This window comes from Schistocerca nitens, chromosome 5 (genome assembly GCF_023898315.1).
Source record: "Schistocerca nitens isolate TAMUIC-IGC-003100 chromosome 5, iqSchNite1.1, whole genome shotgun sequence".
NCBI classification, from domain to species: domain Eukaryota; kingdom Metazoa; phylum Arthropoda; class Insecta; order Orthoptera; family Acrididae; genus Schistocerca; species Schistocerca nitens.
Genome location: NC_064618.1, coordinates 447,197,952 through 447,222,670, shown reverse-complemented (window position 1 = coordinate 447,222,670; position 24,719 = coordinate 447,197,952). Strand labels below are relative to the sequence as shown.

The window sequence follows — 24,719 nt, the reverse complement described above, 5'->3', positions numbered from 1 at the left end:
TTTCCTGACCTGGGGTACTGGGTGACATTTACAAACCCTGCCCCTTTTTCTAAACCTTTCCACTGCTTTTCCTGTACCCCTCTTCTTTACCCTTCAATCCTTCTGCCAGAAGAAGGGCCACTGGCTCTGAAGGCTTGCATACCTAAAATGTTTTTTTATATATGTGTTCTCCTGCTGCCACTTGGTGAGTAGTTTTTTTTTATCAGAGATACGACATTTTTTCATCTTATAAAATGCACAATTTTACATTTATGAACATTTAAAACAATTTGCCAATCTTTGTACTACTTAGAAGTTTTATCAAGTTCTGATTGAATATTTATGCAACTTCTTTCAGACAATACTTCATTATAGATCATCTGCAAAAAGTCTGAGGTTACTCTTAATATTATCTGCAAAGTCATTAATAGATAAAATGAACAGCAAGGGTCCTAGTGCACTTCCATGGGGCACAACTGAATTTACTTATACATCTGACAATGATTCTCCATCAAAGACAGTATGCTGCATTCTCCCTACCAAAGAATCCCAATCCACTCGCATATTCCACTTCCTGACACTTAAATCTATACTCGATGTTAATAAATTTCTCTTCTTAAGAAATGCTTTCCTTGCCATTGCCAGTTTACATTTTATATCCTCTCTACTTCGACCATCATCAGTTATTTTGCTCCCCAAATAGCAAAACTCCTTTACTACTTTAAGTGTGTCATTTCCTAATCTAATTCCCTCAGCATCACCCGACTTCATTTGACTACATTCCATTATCCTCGTTTTGCTTTTGTTGATGTTCATCTTATACCCTCCTTTCAAGACACTGTCCATTCTGTTCAACTGCTCTTCCAAGTCCTTTGCTGTCTCTGACAGAATTACAAAGTCATCGGCAAACCTCACAGTTTTTATTTCTTCTCCATGTATTTTAATACCTGCTCCGAATTTTTCTTTTGTTTCCTTTACTGCTTGCTCAATATACAGACTGAATAACATTGGGGATAGGCTACAACCATGTCTCACCCCCTTCACAACCACTGCTTCCCTTTCATGTCCACAAAGAGATTTCCCATACAATATCCTCACTCACCCCTAATTCTCCCACCACTCCCACAAATCAGCTATGAAGGAATGCACCTCTCATCACCCAGTATCACCCTGGACTGGAACAACTGAACCATATCCTTCGCCAGGGATTCGATTATCTATCATCATGCCCTGAAATGAGAAAAACTTCTACTGAAATTCCTTTACAACCATCCTAAACTGGTGTTCTGTTGCTCACACAACCTACATAACACCATGTTAATCCTCGCACCACCCACACTCCCAACCCCTTGCCACAGGAACCATATCCCTGTGGAAGACCCGGGTACAAGAACTGCCCAATCAATCCACCAAGCAATTCCTACTTCAGTCCTGTCACAGGCTTGTCCTGTCCCATCAGATAAAGGGTCACCTGTGAAAGCAGCCACTTCATACACCAACTCTGGTGTAATCACTGCACAGCTTTTTATGTTAGTATGATAATCAAACAGGGTTCATCAGAAAGAATCGGCATCATCAAACTGTGACCAAAACAATGTTGATCACCAAGTGGCACAACATGCAGCTGAGATCAACAAGCTTGATCTCAATGGCTGCTTCACATCTGGATAATGCCCTTCATCACCAGCTTTCCTAAGTACGTAGATGGGAGATATCTTTGCAACACATTCTTTGCTCTGTTAACCCTCCTGACTTCAATCTCCATTAACCAACTGCCTCCACCCCCTCCATCCAACAGTTTCCTCTTCCTCCATCCTGTCATCTCCTCCCAGTTCATGTTTCCATTCATTCACCTTCATTGTGCACCAGTGGATCTGACACCTGTACATCTTATGCCTAGCCTGTGCACCTTCCACCCAACCCTCCCAGAGTCCTAGCAAGAAAACTACCTGCCACCCTCCAAGCTATTAGCTGCCAACCCAAAACTCTCTTCTTGTCTTCCACCTCTCTCCCCTGATTTAATGCTTCTGTTTTTTGATGAGTGGTCTCCTATACTCCCAAGGTACTTGTGTAAAATAAATAAAGTATTTATTCTGCAGATGTGAGTAGTAGGAAAATTGTGTGAAACAGCCACTCATATGGCAGAAGTCTATTTAAGGATATGGAACTCTCTTTCACTTCCCAGCCTACTTACTCCTTAGTATTTTTTGTACCTGGTAACAAAAATCTCTTTTGACTGAACTGTGATCTACACAAACCCAGTATAATGCGCAAAAATAAATTTTCATGTCTAGGGTTCAGATAGGAGTCATGTACCATAGTGGAAAGATATTCAACAAGTTCCCACCTAGCATAAAGCAAGATACTGTGTTTCCCAATCAGTTCAAAAGAAAACTAAAAACATACCCTTAAGCTACTCTTCCTACAAATTACACTACTGGCCATTAAAATTGCTACACCACGAAGATGAAGTGCTACAGATGCGAAATTTAACTGACAGGAACAAGATACTGTGATATGCAAATGATTAGCTTTTCAGAGCATTCACACGAGGTCGGTGCCAGTGGCGACACCTACAACATGCTGACATGAGGAAAGTTTCCAACTGATTTCTCATACACAAACAGCAGTTGACCGGCATCGCCTGGTGAAATGTTGTTGTGATGCCTCGTGTAAGGAGGAGAAATGCGTACCATCATGTTTCCGACTTTGATAAAGGTTGGGTTGTAGCCTATTGTGATTGTGGTTTATTGTATCGTGACATTGCTGCTTGCGTTGGTTGAGATCCAATGACTGTTAGCAGAATATAGAATCGGTGGGTTCAGGAGGGTAATACGGAACACCATGCCGGATCCCAGTGGCCTCATATCACTAGCAGTTGAGATGACAGGCATTTTATCCACATGGAGGTAATGGATCATGCAGCCATGTCTCGATCCCTGAGTCAACAGGTGGGGATGTTTGCAAGACAACAACTATCTGCATGAGCAGTTCGATGATGTTTACAGCAGCATGGACTGTCAGCTCGGAAACCATGGCTGCGGTTACCCTTCATGCTGCATCATAGACAGGAGCGCCTGTAATGGGGTACTCAACGATGAACCTGGTTGTATGAATGGCAAAATGTCATTTTTTCGGATGAATCCAGGTTCTGTTTACAGCATCATGATGGTCGCATCAGTGTTTGGTGACATTGTGGTGAACGCACATTGGAAGCGTGTATTCGTCATCGCCATACTAGTGTATCACCCGGCGTGATGGTATAGGATGCCATTGGTTACACATCTTGGTCACCTCTTGTTCGCATTGACGGCACTTTGAACAGTGGACGTTACATTTCAGATGTGTTACGACCCGTGGCTCTACCCTTCATTTGATCCCTGCAAAACCCTACATTTCAGCAGGATCATGCATGACTGCATGTTGCAGGTCCTGTATGGGCCTTTCTGGATACAGAAAATGTTCGTCTGCTGCCCTGGCCAGCAAATTCTCCAGATCTCTCACCAATTGAAAATGTCTGGTCAATGGTGGCCGAGCAACTGGCTTGTCACAATATGCCAGTCATTACTCTTGATGAACTGTGGTATCATGTTGAAGCTGCTTGGGCAGCTGTACCTGTACATGCAATCCGAGCTCTGTTTGACTCAGTGCCCAGTTGTATCAAGGCTGTTATTATGAACAGAGGTGGTTGTTCTGGGTACTGATTTCTCAGGATCTATGCACCCAAACTGCATGAAAATGTAATCACATGTCAGTTCTAGTATAATATATCATCTGCATTTCTTCTTGATGTAGCAATTTTAATGGCCATTAGTTTATCTGAGTATCTAGAGTTAAGGATTGAAAACTCCTGTTAGCTATATAGCAAGCAGCAATATTTACTGTAAAGCTTTTTGAGAAGTCAGTTTCTGTAAACATTATCTGGTAATTTAAACTTACTGACAGGGAACTATTTTCTTTTGAAAATACCAGTATTATCAAGTAAATAATAAGCTAAAAATAGGAAATAAACATCAGCTACTAGTATAACTGATAATACAAAAACTGTTTTCAAAGTTGTATCTTTTTTAAAATTTATATGATTATATTTAGCATAAATAACATAGGGATAGTTTAATGTAATTTGATAGATAGAAAATCTACTCACCAGTGGTAGCAGGAGAACCAACTTACAAAGGTACTGAAATCTGTGAGCTTTCAGAGATAGTGGCTCCTTCTTCTGGAAGAAGGACTGAAGGGGAAGGAAAAGGGGTGAAGGAAAAGGACTGGTAAGATTCAAGAAATGGGGAGGATTTGAAAAAGTCACCCAGAACACCAGGTCAGGGGAGACTTCCTGGATGGGATGAGAAAGGAACACCAATTTTTGGAGATGGCACCAGATGAGATTAGAAAAACTGAGAGCTTAAAGGTGGAAGATAGGGTAATAATCAAAACAGAGATTATTGACAAAACATTTTGCAACAGCTAGTAAAAGTGGAAAACTAAGTGCATTGTATGTGGTAGAGGTGAGGGATGGGGAAAAATACACAGGTCAGAAAATAAAAGAAAACTAAAAGGGAGTGAAGAAAGAAATAGTTACAGAGAATGTATGTTGAGACCAAAGAAATAAAAGTAAAGTAAGGCCAGGTGGGTGGTGAGAACCAAGCACGTCATTACACAAGTTCCCATCTGCAGAGCTCTGAGGAATTGGTGTCTGAGGAAAGAATTCAGGTGGCACCTGCGGTGAAACAGGCATTGAGGTCATGACTTTCATGAGCTTGCTCTGCAACAGGATATTGTGTGTTGCCAGTATACACCCTCTGCCTATGCCCATTCATCCTATCTGGTAACTTGGTCATGGTCAAGCCAACGTAACAGACCAAACAGTGTTCACATAGCAGTTGGTACATGAAACGTGTCATTTCACATGTTGCTCTCCCTTTGATAGTATATGCTTTGCCAGTTACAGGGCTGGCATAGGTGGTGGTAGGATGGTGCTTAGGGCAAGTCTTAAGTTGGGGTGGTCACAGGAGTAGGAGGCATGGACTAGGGAGATGGGTGCAGAAGTAGTACAGGTTCTGACAAGGATACTGCTGAGATTGGGGGCAATGAAAAGCTATTCTAGATGCAGTGGGTAAAATGTCAGACAGAATTGACTGCATTTCAAGCATGATTTTAGAAAGTCATAACCTTGTTGAAGTAGCTGATTAATATATTCAAGACCAGACAACAGTGACAGTTTGTATAGATTATGTTTCTACAATATGCTTGTCTTTTGTTAATGTATACCATTTAAACATGTGGCACAGACTTGGACTTTTTTTGGAATACTCTTATACTTGATTGTGATTCATCTTACAGAGTGTCTGCTGTTTGAGGCTTCATACTGCTGGTATCTGAACATACTCACAATGAGGCACCACCAATGAGCATATATAAAGTTGTATAGTGCAAAATCAAAACAAACATCCAATGGTTTTATTCATTCACTGAAACATGGTGTTCTGAAAATCTGCATGTGAAGGAAGGTTGTCTGGGGTATGGTATGAGTCAAGTTATACATCAACAGCCAGGTGTAGTCACTTCTGCCTATGTCAGTAAACTAACTGCAGTTTATAATTAGTGGGAATCTATTTGTACTGCCAATTACTAGAATTACTTTTAAGTTATTTTATATATTTACTCAAGGAGAAATATAATTTTTTTTTAGAAAAAAAGGTAGTGCTTCTTCTCTTATAGTGTTAAATTTACTTTACTCAGATAATGATCAGCTTCTTATACATTGCCAACATCAAGAATTGTTTAATACAAACATTAGAGTTTTGGAATTCACAGCTTATACTCATCGGGGACAATATGAATTGACAGTAAGTTCAAAAGATGTTTTATATGTTGAATTGATAATACACAAACAACGAGTGTGTGCACACACCAGGCATATACAGGAAGTTAACTAAACGAAGTTGAAAGGGAATTCCCCAAAGAGAGTGTGTCAAAAACCCAAAAACTGCTGCAGAGCACTCCTCCACCCACTGGCAGTGGAGAGAGCACAGGGGAGGTCCAGAGGTGAAGGAGCATCTGATGGTGGCAATGACAGTCAGTCAGGAACCACAATGGTGCAGTGACCAGTAGTGACATGACAGTCTTGAGGGGGAAATGACTGGACCATTTCTGAAGGTAGGTAGAGGTTCTACAAAGACAATACAAACCGTGTAGTCCTGGAGCCAATGAGGAGGGCAGAAGGGTTGGCCTGTGTGGGAAACAGGAACTGATTGGCTGCAAACCAGGGAATGTTGCTGGAGGAGAGGAATAAAAATGGTAAGGCAGCTGGTGGTGTTAATGGATGCAGACATGTTGTTCAGGGAGAATGTGGTAGGATCAAAGGAGAGAGATGCAGTTAGTGGATGGGTCATCCAAGCAGTGTGGAGCAGCATGCAGCATGAGGAGCATGCTATCGCACAGTTGAAGAGATAAATCATTGATGTGATATGGTGTAATGTCGATGGAGAATGTGATGATACTGGCGGGCATAGGGGGCAATGACTTGATGTCAGGCAGTTGAGGTGAAGACATTTTTCTCAGAGAATTAAGGAAGAGGGCACCCCGGGGGGGGGGGGGGGGGGACTATGTGAGGATCCTGTCATCTGAAGATAAGAGAGGTAAACATATTACATGCAGCACTTTCACTGGGAGACTCATAAGCAGACGTCTGTAGACTGTGACACAAGGGGGAGGAATCACCACTGGAAGGGGGCTTGTCCAGAGCATGAGTGGGAGCAAAATCATCATTTAGTGTCCAAGGAGATTTCATCCTGTTGATGGAGACAATCTGATGTTTGCAGTGCAGACAGATGCCTATAATGTAGTCTGTTCAGCCAAGTACTTCATAAAGACCCGAACATGGGGAATGTAAAGTCACATGGACAGAAACATCTCAGAACATGATGAACTCGCAATGAGGCAAGTTTTTATGAATGAACACATGAGGCATGGAGTGAGGGTGGGGAGGAGGAATGTGTATTTGAGCGAGGTGAGAGTGGACTCTTCAAGAAGGGTGGGGAGTGTGGCCAGATGCAGTTAATGACAAACTCAGTGGGGAGGACCAGTGGCTCGCGATATAGAAGCTCAACCAATAAGGAGTTGAGGTCACCTTCAAAAGAGGTGCATATGGTGAGGACATCAGAGGGGTGCTTCTGATCAGGAGCCAGTAGGGCATCAGTGCAGCTTTGAGGGTCTGGTGGCACTGCTTGATTAGCCCATTACTCTAGGGATGATAAGCCATTTTGTGGAATTTGTTGGTACCACATGGCACACAATCTGGAAAAGAACAATGTCTCAAACTGCCTCTTCCTGTGAGGTGTTTTTCTTGTTGTGGGTTAATTTTAAGGAAGTGATATTTTCTGAGATGCCTAGTCTTTACTTGTTCCCTGTAGTAACAGTTGTCTTCTTTTCTGAATTTCCTGATTGCTGACTTGTTTTCTCTGATGTTGTGCTCCTGCAATGTAGTGCCATGTATTTGACCACCAACTTCTTTTCTGAATGCCGAGGGGCAAATGCTATAAGAGCGCTCCCACATTCAAACAACTCACTACAAAATCACAAACATGGTTTCTGTAATTCTTCTATATTCTTCTGGGCATTGTCATGGAGCAGAAACACCCACTGAACAGCTTCTTGAGAAACTTCATCTTGACATCCTCCAGTTATCTTGTCAGGATATTTTGGCAGTATGCTCCTGCAATGGTTTGCTTGTTATGAGCATAATCTGTTAGTACACCACAGTGGTCCCTTTCTCCATGATTGCTGATCTTTACCACTTTTAGTGGTGGTAAATCCAAGTGTTTCAACTGACTGCTTTGTATTTTGTCTTAGGGTCATAATGATACAGCTGGACCCATCCATGCTAAAAATGAAATGATCATATGGCATTTTGTAGCCTGTCTGATGTTGTTTGGCTGCCTGGTCCAAGCCCTTTTATTTGATGCCATTTTGATGATTTGTGTATCAATGAAGATGAAATGGAATTATTGAGACAACACAAGCACCTGTCCATCAAGCAAAGAATATTACTAACCTGGCCAAGAATTGAACCCAGGACCTCATGATCTAGAGACAGTGATGCTACCCACTATCCATGGTGATTAGGTGACTAAAAACATTATCTGGATTTGCCTGACTCAGCAGCAAAATTTCTGATACTATCTTGCCTCAGTGAACTTTAGGGTATGCTCAATCACAGAACCAAGTGATTGGCAGTTTTGACTTTATTCATAACGTCTGCAAGATGTTGAAATGTGATCCATGACTGATTTTGAATTTCTCCACTATTGCCCTGATTGTGATACAGTGGTCTGCAATGCACCAGGGCCTCCATTTCCTTTGAAACTTTCAGCTCTTCACAAAGAGATTGTCTGCCACTTTGTTGTATATCATTCAGGCTTATGTGGCCACATGGGAAGCACCTGCACGACCCAACCATTGTTCCTTACAATGGTGTATTGTTGTTGTACACTTCTACCAACTTTTCATTGATTGTTCCATCTTTATTCCCCTTCAAAAGCAAGCAACACATTAACACAGATACACCACTTTGTCAATAGTCCACACAATTTCATTTTGGCTCCTCTACCAACATGATGTACTATGATGAGAGTATTTCTTTGGGTATCAAGACTCCAGACATATACCTTTGGACAAAACAACTTTATTAATTTATTTGTTTGAGGAGGTAATTAAAAATTTATGTATGTTTTATGTTAAATAACTCTGGGGAAGGACATTATCCGAATGCCCAGCAATGTATTCCATCTTGTTTATACATGTACCACCTACTCTATAACTCAGCTACAAATGAGTAACTACCTTTAATTCTTCCATTATTTGTATTCTATTTTTATTATGTGTTGGATATCATTGACCCCTTTATGCGCCCATTTCTCTTAGAGGTAATCTCTAGAAGTCTCCATGATGACTCTGTGTGACATAAACTCCTTTACTATAGATCAGGACATTGAGCAACCATATTAAAGTAGTGTCTTCCTCAAGATATTAAACAAGTTCTGTTCTTTAGATGCTTCACTGATTTTTAAGTGCCATGAAATATCTCACAGTTTCTTGTTGTAGGTAGGGGGTGGTGGTTGGGTTGTTTGGGGGAGGAGACCAGACAGTGAGATCATCGGTCTCATCAGATTAAGGAACAATGGGGAAGGAAGTCAGCCATGTCCTTTCAAAGGAACCATCCCAGCATTTGCCTGGAGCAATTTAGGGAAATCACGGAAAACCTAAATAAGGATGGCCGGACGCAGGATTGAACCATCGTCCTCCCGAATGTTGTAGGTAGGCCGATATATTTTGAAAAGCTGCTGCACTATCTTTTCACAATCAAAAACATATTCTGGCAAGCTGCTTTTCTTCTACTGCTATTATTTTCCACATTTATTGATAGCAATGGTTTGTTGATTGTTTGTTAATACTTCATGGTGGCATCCACTAAGTCAATGAAGACATTAAAAGGCTGAATACAGGATTCAATAAAGTTCCCACAGAAAGTTAGGAAAACAAAGAACAAATCATACCAAGTCATGTGTATATGAACAAATGTAATGCTACTTGGGTTCTGTCTGGGTGGTTGTTCACCAACACTTCTTTTATCATAACAGCCGCCAATCTCAGTGGCAAACAGCTGACCTTATGGTTGAGGATTTTTTCATTTCTCATTAATGTAGTGCAGGTGGTTCAGCTAAAATCACTGCTCTCTACAATACATTCTGTTCCACTGCCACACCAAAACAAACATGACGTGTTTCTCTATAATTAGGTAAAGGGACAGCCGAATGATTGAAATTGTACATACCTTGAATCCAGTTGGGCTCCATTTAACAAACTGAATACCAGTCCTTGATTTGAGCATTTCAATAGAAGCATTCACATCCTTGGGTACAACATCCCCTCTATAGAGCAAGCAGCATGCCATGTATTTTCCATTGTGAGGATTGCATTTAACCATCTGGTTGTCAGGCTCAAAACACTCTGCAGTTATCTCAGGAACTGTCATTCCACCATGGAATGACTTACGAGTACACAGTACAGGTGCATATGCTGTTAGTGGAAAGTGGATACGTGGATATGGCACCAGGTTGGTCTGAAATCAGTTTGTTATACAAACTTTGAAATAACATGTGAGTCAAAAAACATTTTAAAACTGATTAAGGTTAATTAATATGCAGTAAAAATTAATCTAACATATTAAAAGACACAACAGTTCCAACAATATAACAGCTCTTTATGTATGAATGGACGTACATCTTAATGTACAAAAGAAAACAAGAGCAAAAGGTCAATTATAACTCCATTAAAAGATCTATGAAAACTGATGGTGGATTATATTTTACCTGAAAATAAACTGAACAATAACAAAGAGGGTAAACAGATAGGCAACTGAAAGATTAAAAAATTTGCTTTCTATCTGGGCTTGATGTCCAACAAGCTGTCTGTCCGCATGAAAGGCCACCAACAATCGGCGGCCAACACAGCTGGACCACCCAGTTGCCGAACATCAGCCCAACACAATGTGCTTCACTTCAAAGACTGCTTCACTGCCTGTGCTATCTAGATCCTTCCTACCAATACCACCTTTACAGAATTGCACAGGTGGGAACTCTGCAATGCATCCTATGTTCCTATAACCCCCGCTGGCCTCAAAATTCACTAGTCCCTTTCCTTCATTCACCTATCCCCTTCACTCCTCCTATACCAGCACTACACAGCCTTCTATTTCACTAATACACCCGCTAGTCTTTTTCCCCATCTCTACTTCTCTCCTTTTCCATTACCCCCCATCACACACAGATTGTTTTTTCCATCAGGTGTAGCTGCTGTGTGCAGCCCAGCCTCAGCAGGCAGAACAGTAGTCAGGTATGTGTGAGCTGTGCACATCTGAATGTGTGTGATTTTCTACTTTAGAAGAAGGCATTTTGGCTGAAAGCTCAGATGGATAGCAGTCCTTTTGTTGTGCTTGTTTGTGACTCAGCTCTTCTGTATAATGAGTAGCAATCTATCCTTTTCATAATGCAGATATCCCAGGACGAGCAACAGAGATTCATGTAATTAAACATTATTTGAAAAAGAAAACAGTTACAACCCAGCCATAATTCCTGCCTACTGAAAATCAACAAAGTGTATTTGATAGTGCGGCGATAAAGGAGTAAAATATGCTAGCAGGTTACCTCCTTTATTTCATGATTGTGTTCATGCTATCTTGCTATAATGAGGAATATGGCATGTAATGTACAAAAACAACACATTTTCTCAGTTAACGTATCATGATAATACTTATGTGCTTTATGTTTGTAATTGGGACCACTGATTCTTTTCTTAATGTCATGAAGAAAGTGTCAGGAGAAACAGGTGGAGAAATATAAAAATACTGATCAGAGACATTTTTAAAGAACATACACTTTTCTCACTATTGATTTTCCAGTTTCGCATTTGGGCTTACTACCAACAGCTTACCTCTGGATCATTAACATGCATTTTCGTTCTTTCTGTATAATAGTACCTTTTGATTCAATTAGGCCAAGAGTCAGCCATTAGTTGTAGCCTGTCAGCCAAACCAGAAGCTTAATTTCATTGTTTGTTAGCTATTTACAATAATAGACACTAGGAAATGGTTAATATATTGGAGACTGGACAAAAAGGTGCTAGGTGATGCATCATATAAGCCAAATTCAGAGGACAGAGAGGAAAGTACTAAAGATACTTATTAAATATGATGATTCATATCTGTAGTTTCAATTTTATGGACATAATTAAAATAGATTTATTAAACTATCAGCTGCATCACTGTACAGTAGTGGTGATTTGATGGTGCACTAACTTTTTTCATCTGTGGCAGAACTTCCAGAAAATATTAATATCTTTGCTTTTTTGTACTTCGTTTTACTTACTTTGGTTGTTGACTAGTTGGTGTGAGACATTCGTCATGACTGTTACCGTGATTGTCGAAAACTATTTCTTTGTGTTTTGATTTATCTTGTGCCAATAAAAATATTACATAGTGAAAGTAAATGGTGTTTTCGGTGTTATAAGTATAACACATGCTGGTGACCTCCGACACGCAACATACATCCGAGTCGACAATGTGGCCGTTTACTTTGACATCACCACATCGCTCACCTTCCGCTCCTTTCGGACTACAACATGATACTAATGGTGCCTCTACACTGCCTTTCCATGGCTTCCTATGCACAACGCCACCAACAAATGGGATAAAATTGGAAGATAAGTACAACGCTGTGGAGTTTTCTCCATCATCAACAATGCCGTTGTGGGCTCTTTCAACATCGTCAGTGATGTTACCAGCTATGAAATCTTTTTCTATGTTTGTCTATAACAAACCCATCATGAGTGCTGTGCCTAAATTTGTGACTCACAGTGCGTCGTATGTACAACCTCCTGTGACATGTAGTGTGCAACAGTGCCCCAACACTATGAACTTCACAGACTTTTCGAGCCCACAGATTACTTGGAGCTCCCCATATATAGCTGATACATCTGTTTTTGACACAGTCTCTCCCCACCCACTACAAGACTCACTACAAAAACAGATGGGTACAAATTTCAGTGACAACAATTACTGGTTGGACAGTCGTCCCGCTCCGATTGTTTCCGCAGCCCCGGCTGCGCCTGCCGCGCCTCCCGCACCAGCCGTGTTTAAACCAACCGCCGCAAGTGACAGCTTCATAAACACTTGGCCACTCCCATCCGCTGTGCTATCAAATCTGTTACATCCACAACACAAGAGTGGGAAAATTCCTAAATTACCAAGGTTCACGATGGACAATCCGCATACGTGGTTTATTTTGGCAGAGACTATATTCACTGCCCTAAACATTGATTCAGACAGTGCTAAATTTATTGCTCTTATTAATGCCCTAGAGGAACACGCTGAGTGGGTACAGGACTTAGTGCTGTCGGCGGCCCCCGCAAATCGTTACGCACTGGCTAAACAACAGATCTGCGGACGCCTAGCTAAGACTATGCAAGAGTCTGTTTTATACATGCTGCAAGATGTACATCTCAAAGACTCGACTCCTTCACAACTGTGGCGATGTATCAGAGCAGTCTTCGATAGCAAAACTATGCCAGATGAAGCTTTACTTTCTTTCTGGGTTGCAAAGCTGCCGCAAGTTATCCAACTGCAGCTACTATCACACAATCAGGAACCTCTACAAGCAAAATTATTGCTGGCCGACGCCGTATATAAGATAACCAACAGAAGAAAGTTATCTACGTGTGCCCCCCCTCGATATTATGCCTCCCCTGCGTGGCAGAGGCTGATCTTTCCAAAACAACAGACAGAGTACACTGGCTGAGCACCAGATTCCACACCGTCCTTCACCAACCCATACCACAGCTTCAAGTGACGTCCTTCACCTGGTAACAACACAGGATCAGCAAGTTTATCCTCTCTGCTGGTATCACTCCATTTATGGTAATACAGCCAGGAACTGCTGCTCACCCTGAGCAATGTGCCCAAACATGCACAGCGGGCCGCTATAGGTGCACCGGTCCAAACTGTGACGTCACGTCACCTAACAGATCACAGGCTAGTACTTCCGAATTATTCTCTCGGACGTTTGTATATCCAGGATATAGCTTCTCAGAAATGGTTTTTAGTGGACACTGGTGCTGATGTGAGAGTCATTCCACATTCAATGGTCACTTCTACAATCACGCATTCGCCTCACCAAATCAGAGCAGCCAACAATTCCTCATTAAAGGTTTATGGTGTAATGCAAATTCGCATTTACTTTGATGATACACATAATTATGAAAGGACATTTTCGGTAGTAGAAATCGATGAGCCAGTATTAGGATTGGACTTCTTAACTGCTCACAACTTTTCTTTGGACTTAATTACACCTGCACTCTGCTAAGTGGATTTTAAACAAAAATTTTCGGCGAGATTTTCCCCATCCACGCTGACAGAATGCAGCTCGAATACGTCCTGTCAACAAGACAAAGAGACAGTTTCTATTCTATCTAAGGAGGTCAAAGCTGCTGTAGTGAACTTAGTTACACAACACCTTGAATCGACCAACTGTCCGAAGACAATGCATAGCTACTTCAAAGTTGTGATGTACTGACTGATGAATTGCGCGGGTTTAGAGAGGAGATCAAGATTAAAAGTGATAACATGCACGAAACTACATGGGACCTGCATACCGCACCGCTGTTTATACGCAGCCACAGCAGCGCATGCCACGACCTGGACAGCGAAGACGGCAACCCACCTAGCAACCCACCACCCTGCGCTTCACCGTCTGCCTTTCATCAAAACACAGAGGCGACGGCTGTTACAGGCGAAGCCGCACATGCACGCGCAACGATTCCTTCGTGCAGTAACACCACAGTCAATGGAACCCCACCGGCTGTTGCACAGCGCAGCTCCATGGACAACACTGCAGCTTTCACTGAACTACCGTTCAGTGATAACGTATTTCAGGTTAGTTTCCTTTCATACTTACCGCGCACCGATGATAACGTCGCTCCTTCCTGCGCCCTTCCACATATTTCAGCCACACCTATTCACAAAATCAAGGCCATTACTATGGGCGTCTGTCACATGCTTAACACAACTGAGGGACCACCTGTTTGTTCTCGCCCCTGATGCCTCAATGCAAAAAAAACTTACCGCTGCCAAAGAATGTATTAATGAGCTCTTATGCTTGGGTATAGTCCACCCCTTGGACAGTGCGTGGTCTTCCCCAATACATGTCATTCCCAAAAAGGACAATTCCTTTCGACTCTGTGGAGACTATAGGCATTTGAACGCCAGAACAATACTTGATAACTACCCTGTCCCACACCTCCACGATTTTTCACAACCCATGTTCGGTGCCAATTTTTTCTCTGTGTTAGACTGCAAAAAGGCATACCATCAGATTCCGATGGACCCAGAAGATATCCCCAAAACCACTATCATCACCCCATTTGGACTATATGAATATTTGTTTATGCCTTATGGATTGAAGAATGCCGCCCAGACCTGGCAAAGATTCATTGACACCATTCTACGTGGCCTTAATTTTTGCTATGCCTACCTAGACGACATTATTATTTTCTCCACAACTGCTTAGGAACACAACCAACACCTCCAACAGGTTTTTGATAGATTGGCACGACACAAAGTTGAGATTAATCATGACAAATCCCAACTGGAGAAGCCAGAGGTTATTTTCCTGGGACATTTGGTCAATAATGAGGGCATTCGTCCCACCTCAGATAGAGTAGAACAAATACTTGACCTTCCCCTCCTCCCTCAAACCTATAAAGAGTTACATAGATACCTCAGAATGGTAATTTTTTTTAGACTCCATGTTCCACATGCGGCATCTCTTCGAGCCCCTCTCACTGAGGCCTTAAAGGGAAAGAATACCACAGGTGACAGACACATAGAATGGGATCAGATCATGCAGTGAGCCTTCAGCTTGCTTAAGTACGCCTTGATGAACGCTATTACCCTGTCTCACCCTCACCCTGATGCCTCCCTGACAATAACCACAGACGCTAGTGATAATGCCATTGGTGCAGTTTTGCAATAGACCCTACCAACAGGTACTACACCCCTGTGTTTCTTTTCAAAAAAGCTTACCGAAACACAAAGAAAGTGGTCCACATTTGATCGTGAACTTTATGCCATTTATGAGGCCTTAAAGTACTTTCGTACAGATATTGAAGCCCAACTTGTGACAGTTAACACAGATCACAAGCCCCTTGTCGAGGCTCTCCACAAACCAGCATTAGATGTACTACCCAGAAGGTTTCACCATATGGATTTGGTATTATAATATATTTCAGACTTTCAATATATCAGGGGTAATGACAATGTTGCAGCAGACTACCTGTCACACCTGTCCTCCCTGAAGGCAGCTATTGATCCTCACCGCTAACACGAGCTCCAGCTATCCGACCCAGAGATACAGCACCTTCTCTCTGACTCTGATACTTCCTTACAAATTGCTCTACTTCCCTTCCCTAATGATGATTGCTCTTTGTATTGTGACATTAAAACAGGTCATCCTTGTCCTATAGTCCCTAAAGCTCTTAGGAAAGACGTTTTTGACACAATCCACAATCTCGCTCACCCGAGCATTCGCGCGACTACGCGCCTCATTACAGAGAGATACATTTGGCCTAATGTAAAAAGAGATTGTAATCGGTGGGTGTGAGCATGCATACCTTGCCAGAGAGCCAAAATACACAAACATACTAAGCCCCCATTAGGCAAATTTACTGTGCCCTCAGGTAGATTCCGTCACATCCATTTGGACATTGTCGGTCTCTTACCGATATCTAACAACTTCCATTACTTACTGACCATGATAGATCATACCACACATTGGGCCGAGGCTATCCCCATCACAGACATTACAGCTAACACTGTAGCTAACGCTTTTGTCCACCATTGGCTGTCTCGTTTTGGTTGCCCTACTTCACTTACCACAGACCAGGGGAGACAGTTTGAATCTAATCTGTTTAATCACCTCTGTCAACTGTGTGGTATCAACAAATTCAGAACTACAGCCTATCACCCGCAATCTAACGGCCTAATAGAACGATGGCACCGTACCCTGAAGGTCGCTCTCATGTGTCATTCTTCCTCTTGGACTGAGGCACTCCCCTGGGTCCTTTTAGGTTTGAGGATGGTTTTTAAAGAAGACCTTAAAGCGTTAGTTGCTGAGAGGGTATACAGAGAAAACATCACACTTCCGGTGGATTTTCTTGATGATCCTCCTCTACTTCCCGAGGATCAACTTCCCGAGTTGGTACGACAGGATCGACAGCATATCACCAAGTTACGTTTTCCGCAACCTCGATCGCATGCTACCCCTCCGGTTTTCATTCACCCACACCTCATTTCTTGTAACTATGTGATGCTTAGAGAAGACACCGTGCATCCACTCCTTGCTCCACCCTACACTGGCCCATACTGTGTCCTGTCACGCTCTGAAAATACTTATACGATCCTCTTTAAGAACAAACCATCTGTCATGTCCATTGAGCGCTTGAAACCAGCATGGATCATTAACGACACCAACATACATGATAATGAATTTGTTTTGCAGGAAACTTCAGATGCCTGTCCTCTCCCTTCTCCACAAGCTAATCAAACACTCTCTGCAAGTCAAGGCCCACCTCTTCTATACTTCACGCCTCCGAGTGCCAGCAGTAATGAACTAGTGTTTCAAGTGAACTTGAGTGACTATGACGTGGACTCTATAAAAATACAACTTGTGCACGCTTTTATTTTTTTATTTGAAATTCAAAACAATTCCGTGCCATCTGACCAGAAAGACATTAAGCTATTAAGTGCTTCAATGTGACTCCTGGTACTTCACAAAATGACATTTCAGCCTATGTAGACTCCAATAATGCTTTATTTATAAGAGTAACCCCCCCTTCTTCTTCGTCTTCCCCGAATCCTCCTACCCCTATTGCTATCACCCATGCTGGCCACACCGTACGGCCACCTCTCAGACTTCAAGATTACGTCATGCCTTAAATGGTTACCTTTCCTTTATCACTTACTCCTCATCACTCCTCCTATGTGCTCCGCACTCCTCGGGTGGGGGGCTCTGTGGCAGAACTGCCAGAAAATATTAATATCTTTGCTTTTTTGTACTTCGTTTTACTTACTTTGGTTGTTGACTAGTTGGTGTGAGACATTCGTCATGACTGTTACCGAGATTGTCGAAAACTATTTCTTTGTGTTTTGATTTATCTTGTGCCAATTAAAATATTACATAGTGAAAGTAAATGGTGTTTTCTGTGTTATAAGTATAACACACACCATTCCTCTTTGATAACTGATTCTAATACATTTAACATTCCCTTAGAATATATAGAAGCAAGCCCTCCTTTCACATACAATTATTAGTGTTTCGAACTATAAAAGTCAGTAGTTCACTGTGATGGTAGAAAATGAACACTCTTCTTAAATATGTATTATTAGTTTATTTTTTGTGTATCATTCTAAAACTGTATGTCCAATAACCCCTTGCAATTTTACTCATAATTTGAAGATCTTTGACTTTTTTGCATAGAGTCTTTAGGGGTTCTCAAATCATAATGGCATTATTGCTGCACAGATACCACAAAATTTATAGTTGCAATGCTTTTAAACACAAATATAATCTTCCCTAGAACAAACACGTTTCCTCTCATGTACGAGACAGAAGCTGGAAAGAACAGAGATTTATGTTACTTATGAGGTAGTTTTGCAACATTACATCATAACACCAGTAAGAGAGGCGAAGATTAAATGTTCCTATACTGTACTACATGGCAGTGCCCAGTAGTCCATAATTAATATGCATTACCTCACAGAGCATTACACTATAAAACATTGTCAAAGAATAGATTCAAAAGCCTTCAACCATAAATGCCTAAAAGTACCAGAAAATGCATAAATCAAGTTCTAGTAGCATCAGAGATGAAAAGGTCTCCATTTAAATTGTGGTAAATTGATGATATGTGATTCACACTTTGCCTTGTATACAAAACTTAGCAAAATTTTGCATAACATACTGGATTCCATTGAACACTGCTAGCCATTAAAACTAAAACACCAGGAATTGTAGCAAATAACTTATTGTGCATATGTATTATAGTAAGAAGAATACACAATATATTTGTGGGTAAATGGAGGTATACATGGAGGAAAATTTAGTAAATAGAGCTGCCGTCTCTGGCAGCAACAGCAGCTTGAACCTGCTGGGCATTGAGGTGAACCTGGCTTGTGTGACAGATGCAGATAAGTCATTCCATGCTGCTTCAACTCCTTGGCAGAGTGCATCAGTCACAGTGCTAGTGAGAAGCTGCACAGAAGTCACTCAGAAACCCATAAGCAGATGTTTTGAATGGGTGAGAGATCTGGAGAACATGCTGACCAGGGCAACAGTCAAACACTCTCTCTATTGAAGTAAGGAAAGCACAGGAACATCAGTTCCTGCATTATCTTGTTGAAAGACAACATCATGTAGCCCTTGGAAAAAGAGCACAACCACTGGCCTTAACATGTTAGATATGTAACCAGTAACTCCTGTTTATAAAATAGTTTAAATACCAGATTACTTAAAGTGTTAAATATGTGATGTTAAGCACATAACACCTTTAACCCTCGAGCGGGTGCACTGTTTTTCATAACATGAGTGTGTGCGCAGCTCACTTTGTACATGAAAAGAATAGCTTGCCTTATGTTACCAAGGTAAGTCATGTATGATCAAAATCACAGTTTAATCTTAGTTTATTTAAACAAGGAGAAAATAAACTTACGTAATATTAGCTAAACTACTGTTTTATTAAACAATAATGAAATAAATTTTCACTATAACTCTCATTTGCCAAGGACAGGTGTTAAATTTATTTATTTATTTTATTTATTTATTTTATTATCCATCTTTAGGCATTAAAAATGCAATTGATGTCGTCATTTGTGTACATATACGGTTTACACAACTAACAGAAATGGTGTAATACATTGTAGATCATTATTGTCTAATAAGATACAAAAATTTATCCTTGATGCTGCACAAGGTATTTGCATTATATTCACATGTATAAGTTTAATCTAAGTGAAACTATATTAGTACCAGTACTTAAGATCATCTTTAGTGCACATTGTAAACTCTTCTATTGTATAAAAAGCTTTTTCTCTATCCATTTCTTTGTGACACTTTTAAACTCATTCAGTGACACATTATGTGCCTCTATTGGCAACATGTTAAATAGTTTTACTCCCATGTACCTGTAACTATCTTGAGTTTTCTTTAGTGTAGCAACTGGGATGTCAATTTGCTGTTTTATACGTGTGTCATGGTGATGGATAGATTGTCGTAGTTTGTGACTGTATTGGTTTTCTTTTGTGTGTATCAGACAGCAATGATGCATTTGAAGCATTAAGCAGTGCAGTTGCATCAGATCAGCTGCTTATTTGATCACTAATTGTCTTGTAGACAACTGCCTCAATGTAGGATTATGTTGCTAGTTTGTAACTGGGGCCATTTTTTTGAACTGATTGTAAATTTGTTACTGCCTAGCTCACTTTGTATTTTATATTACTGCTGCTCACTTGGACATATGACAACACAATTTATCGCTTTGTTACCTGAAGCAATACTGAAGGAATAGGTATAGATTTGCAGTTGTGAAACAAAAATGGAACTGCACAAAATCTTTTATTTTTTTTTTTTATTTTTTATTTTTTTTTTTTTTTGCACACTTTATACACAGATGCACCAGCTCAAGGGTTAAAGTTAAAGAAGCAAAATCCTAATAATGTTGACTTCTTCAGATTATTCACCCAAAGACTAATGAAAAAGTCGAAACCAAAATGTCCTCATACATGGTGAAGTTTTACGTCCTGAACAGCAAACATTTAGTAGCAAGGGATAAAATTTTTAATTTCACAATTTTTTGGGTGGTGTCAGCACAAAATAGTATTGAAAAGGTTTGCAATTAAGTGGAAAGTTAGTTGGAAGTAATTAAGTGCTCTCATTTTCAAATACTGGATGAATATTACAGTCTGGGTAATTTATATGCTATGAGTTCAGCTGCGTGTCCACATGCAACAAAAGTGATTCCACTTTGGCTGCCACTCAAGTTGCATCATCGAAGTTGCGTGTGGAAACACCCACATTCCTGTGAGGCCACTCAAGTGATGCCACTTTTAGTCGTGCCAAAAAAAAGTTAAACTCACATTATCTTTGTGATGAGACTTTCCTTCCCTTCTTACAGATTACTATCATTCTGATTTCATTGATTCTGTAGCTAACACATGGATTTGATGGGGTTCATATTCATATCAGTGTTTTAAAGGTATGCGGTGTCAATGATAGACCACATTAAAGATCTCTCCAAAATGTGTCATTTCTTTCAGTATGGTTTGTTGTGCTAGAGTGGCAGGAAGTATGACTTTGGTATGCAAAATAATTATGAGTATGTAATGGTTAACTTATGTCCTGAAATTATATGATGTTTTTGTTATATGATGCATGGATAAGATGTTAGTTAATAAGCAACTGTTATTGAGTAACTAGTGAAATGTCATTTGGGGTTTCATAGCAGTTCACATAATCTTACAAATAGTGACAGTTAATCCAATGTTGACAATTTATTCAGATTCTAGCACTAGCAACTTCAATGATCTTAAAAACTTGTGGAGTGAATTTGAGAAAAAAGTTGCAAGGTCTTTGGTGGCAGTATAATTTCAGATTGAGTGCAGTTTTTGACAAAGAAAACCAATAACATTATACTGTCTTTTAGTACATCTGCATGGAGGATAAATCCAAAATTCAGTATACACTCCTGGAAATTGAAATAAGAACACCGTGAATTCATTGTCCCAGGAAGGGGAAACTTTATTGACACATTCCTGGGGTCAGATACATCACATGATCACACTGACAGAACCACAGGCACATAGACACAGGCAACAGAGCATGCACAATGTCGGCACTAGTACAGTGTATATCCATCTTTCGCAGCAATGCAGGCTGCTATTCTCCCATGGAGACGATCGTAGAGATGCTGGATGTAGTCCTGTGGAACGGCTTGCCATGCCATTTCCACCTGGCGCCTCAGTTGGACCAGCGTTCGTGCTGGACGTGCAGACCGCATGAGACGACACTTCATCCAGTCCCAAACATGCTCAATGGGGGACAGATCCGGAGATCTTGCTGGCCAGGGTAGTTGACTTACACCTTCTAGAGCACGTTGGGTGGCACGGGGTACATGCGGATGTGCATTGTCCTGTTGGAACAGCAAGTTCCCTTGCCGGTCTAGGAATGGTAGAACGATGGGTTCGATGACGGTTTGGATGTACCGTGCACTATTCAGTTTCCCCTCGACGATCACCAGTGGTGTACGGCCAGTGTAGGAGATCGCTCCCCACACCATGATGCTGGGTGTTGGCCCTGTGTGCCTCGGTCGTATGCAGTCCTGATTGTGGCGCTCACCTGCACGGCGCCAAACACGCATACGACCATCATTGTCACCAAGGCAGAAGCGACTCTCATCGCTGAAGACGACACGTCTCCATTCGTCCCTCCATTCACGCCTGTCGCGACACCACTGGAGGCGGGCTGCACGATGTTGGGGCGTGAGCGGAAGACGGCCTAACGGTGTGCGGGACCATAGCCCAGCTTCATGGAGATGGTTGCGAATGGTCCTCACCAATACCCCAGGAGCAACAGTGTCCCTAATTTGCTGGGAAGTGGCGGTGCGGTCCCCTACGGCACTGCGTAGGATCCTACGGTCTTGGCGTGCATCCGTGCGTCGCTGCGGTCCGGTCCCAGGTCGACGGGCACGTGCACCTTCCGCCGACCACTGGCGACAACATCGATGTACTGTGGAGACCTCACGCCCCAGGTGTTGAGCAATTCGGCGGTACGTCCACCCGGCCTCCCGCATGCCCACTATACGCCCTCGCTCAAAGTCCGTCAACTGCACATACGGTTCACGTCCATGCTGTCGCGGCATGCTACCAGTGTTAAAGACTGCGATGGAGCTCCGTATGCCACGGCAAACTGGCTGACACTGACGGCGGCGGTGCACAAATGCTGCGCAGCTAGCGCCATTCGACGGCCAACACCGCGGTTCCTGGTGTGTCCGCTGTGCTGTGCGTGTGATCATTGCTTGTACAGCCCTCTCGCAGTGTCTGGAGCAAGTATGGTGGGTCTGACACACCGGTATCAATGTGTTCTTTTTTCCATTTCCAGGAGTGTAGAATAACTTTATCATTTTGTCATATTTCACTGATGCAGAGTGCAAGAGTAAAAATATTATCTTTCAAATAAGTTCTCAGTGCATTGTAAGTAGCATCCAACATATCTCATAAGAATACTGAAATTGTAGTTTTGAGGACATGGTATAAATATTGAACAAGTAATTGCCAGATGTCAAATATCAAACAGGTCCTTGTAGTTTCACTCAAGCAAGTACTCCATCTGTAATGTCAGTATCAGATGTTTCTATAGAGCTCGTAATGCATCTCAACAAGTACTTGAAATTTACTTTTGTTATCTAAAAGTGGTTCATGAATGGATTTTTGTTTATGCATGCTACTTCATTTATGTAACAAAAGAAACAATAAATTTCTGAAAATATAATGTAATTGGATAGATAAAAAACCTACTCACCAAGCAGCACAAGAACATGTACAAAAAGGAACATTATAATTAAGCAAGCTTTTGGAGCCAGTGGCTCCTGCTTCCAGCAGAATGGCTGAAGGGGAAGGAAGAGGGATGAAGGAAAAGAACTGGTGAGGTCTAGGAAAAGGGGTATATATTTTAGAAAAGTCTCCCAGAATCATGGTTCAGGGGAGACTAACCAGATGGGATGAGAAGGAAAGACTATTTGTTGGGAGCTGCACCGGATGAGATTTGAAAGCCAGAGAGCTTAAAGGTGGAAGACATGGTAATATGCTAGATAGATATTACTGCTAAAACATCATGCATGAGTTAATAAGAGTGAAAAGCTAAGTGCATTGTATGTAACAGAGGTGGGAGGGGGAGGACGAAAAATAGACAGGTAGGAAAATGAAAGATGTAGAAAACTAAAATGGAGTGAAGAAAGGAGTAGTTACTGTGAAGAAATGCTGAGGTGGAAGAAAGTAATGTAAATTAAGGCCAGGTAGGTAACAAGAACCAAGGACATGTTGTAGTGCTAGTTACCACATGCGGAGTTCTGAGAAACTGGTGTCTGGGGGAAGAACGCAGATGGCAAATTTGGTGAAACAGGCACTGAGGTCACAACTGTCATGTTGTAGAGTATGCTCTGCAACAGGATATTGTGTGTTGCCATTATGAAACTTCTGCTTACACCAACACATTCTAACTGATAATTTGGTGGTAGTCATGTTGATGCAAAAGGCTGAACAGCTGGTATATGACGTGTTATTTCACAGGTGGCTCTCCCTTTAATAATATACGTCTTTCCAGTTGCAGGGCTGGTATAGGTGGTGGTAGAAGGGTTGTGGTAGGAAAAATCTCAGACAGAATGGATCTCATTTCAGGGCATGATTTTAGAAAGTTGTTGCCTTGTCAAAGTAGCTGTTTAATACATTCCAAATCAGGATAACACTGAGTGATCTGAAGTTGATTTTTTGAATGGGTAAACTGTACCAGGATTGGATTTGATGGCCATGGAAATCTGCTTTTGAACTAGGCTGGTGGGGCAATTATGTCCAGAGAATGCTGAGGTGAGAATGGTAGTATATTTCTGTAAAGAGTCTGCATCCAAACATATACATTTGCCTCAGATACCAAGGCTGAATTGGAAGACATGTTTGACATGAAAAGGATTCCAACTGTCAAAATGTAAGTACTGTTGTTTGATAGGCTTAATGTGGACAGCAGCATGTAGTTGGCCTTCGGTGAGGAAGAGATCAACACGAAGGAAAGTGGCACAGGATTCGGAATAGGGTGTAGTCTGGCAACAAACAACACCCTTTTGCAGAGCACGCTATATAGCATGGCAGTCATGAGCTCAGTGCCCGTTTCACTACATGCACCATATGGATTCTTCCCCCAGACACCAGTTTCTCAGAACTCTGCAGGTGGGACTGAGCACTACAACATGTTATTGGTTCTTGCCACCCACCTGGCCTTACTTTACATTAATTTCTTCCACCTCAGTATTTCTTCACAGTAAGTAATCCTTTCTTCACTCCATTTTAGTTTCCTACATCTTTCATTTTC

General features: G+C 41.5%; 1 protein-coding gene across 1 annotated transcript in view; it reads right to left on the bottom strand.

The window, feature by feature from the left end:
• The window catches only part of LOC126260259 (tubulin alpha-4 chain-like), a 235,578-nt gene that overhangs the window by 49,469 nt on the left and 161,390 nt on the right, over positions 1-24,719 (bottom strand). Inside the window, exon 4 of the mRNA XM_049957589.1 lies at positions 9,812-10,099. Coding sequence (XP_049813546.1) covers positions 9,812-10,099 — 288 coding nt within the window. The remainder of the gene's footprint in view (positions 1-9,811; positions 10,100-24,719) is intronic.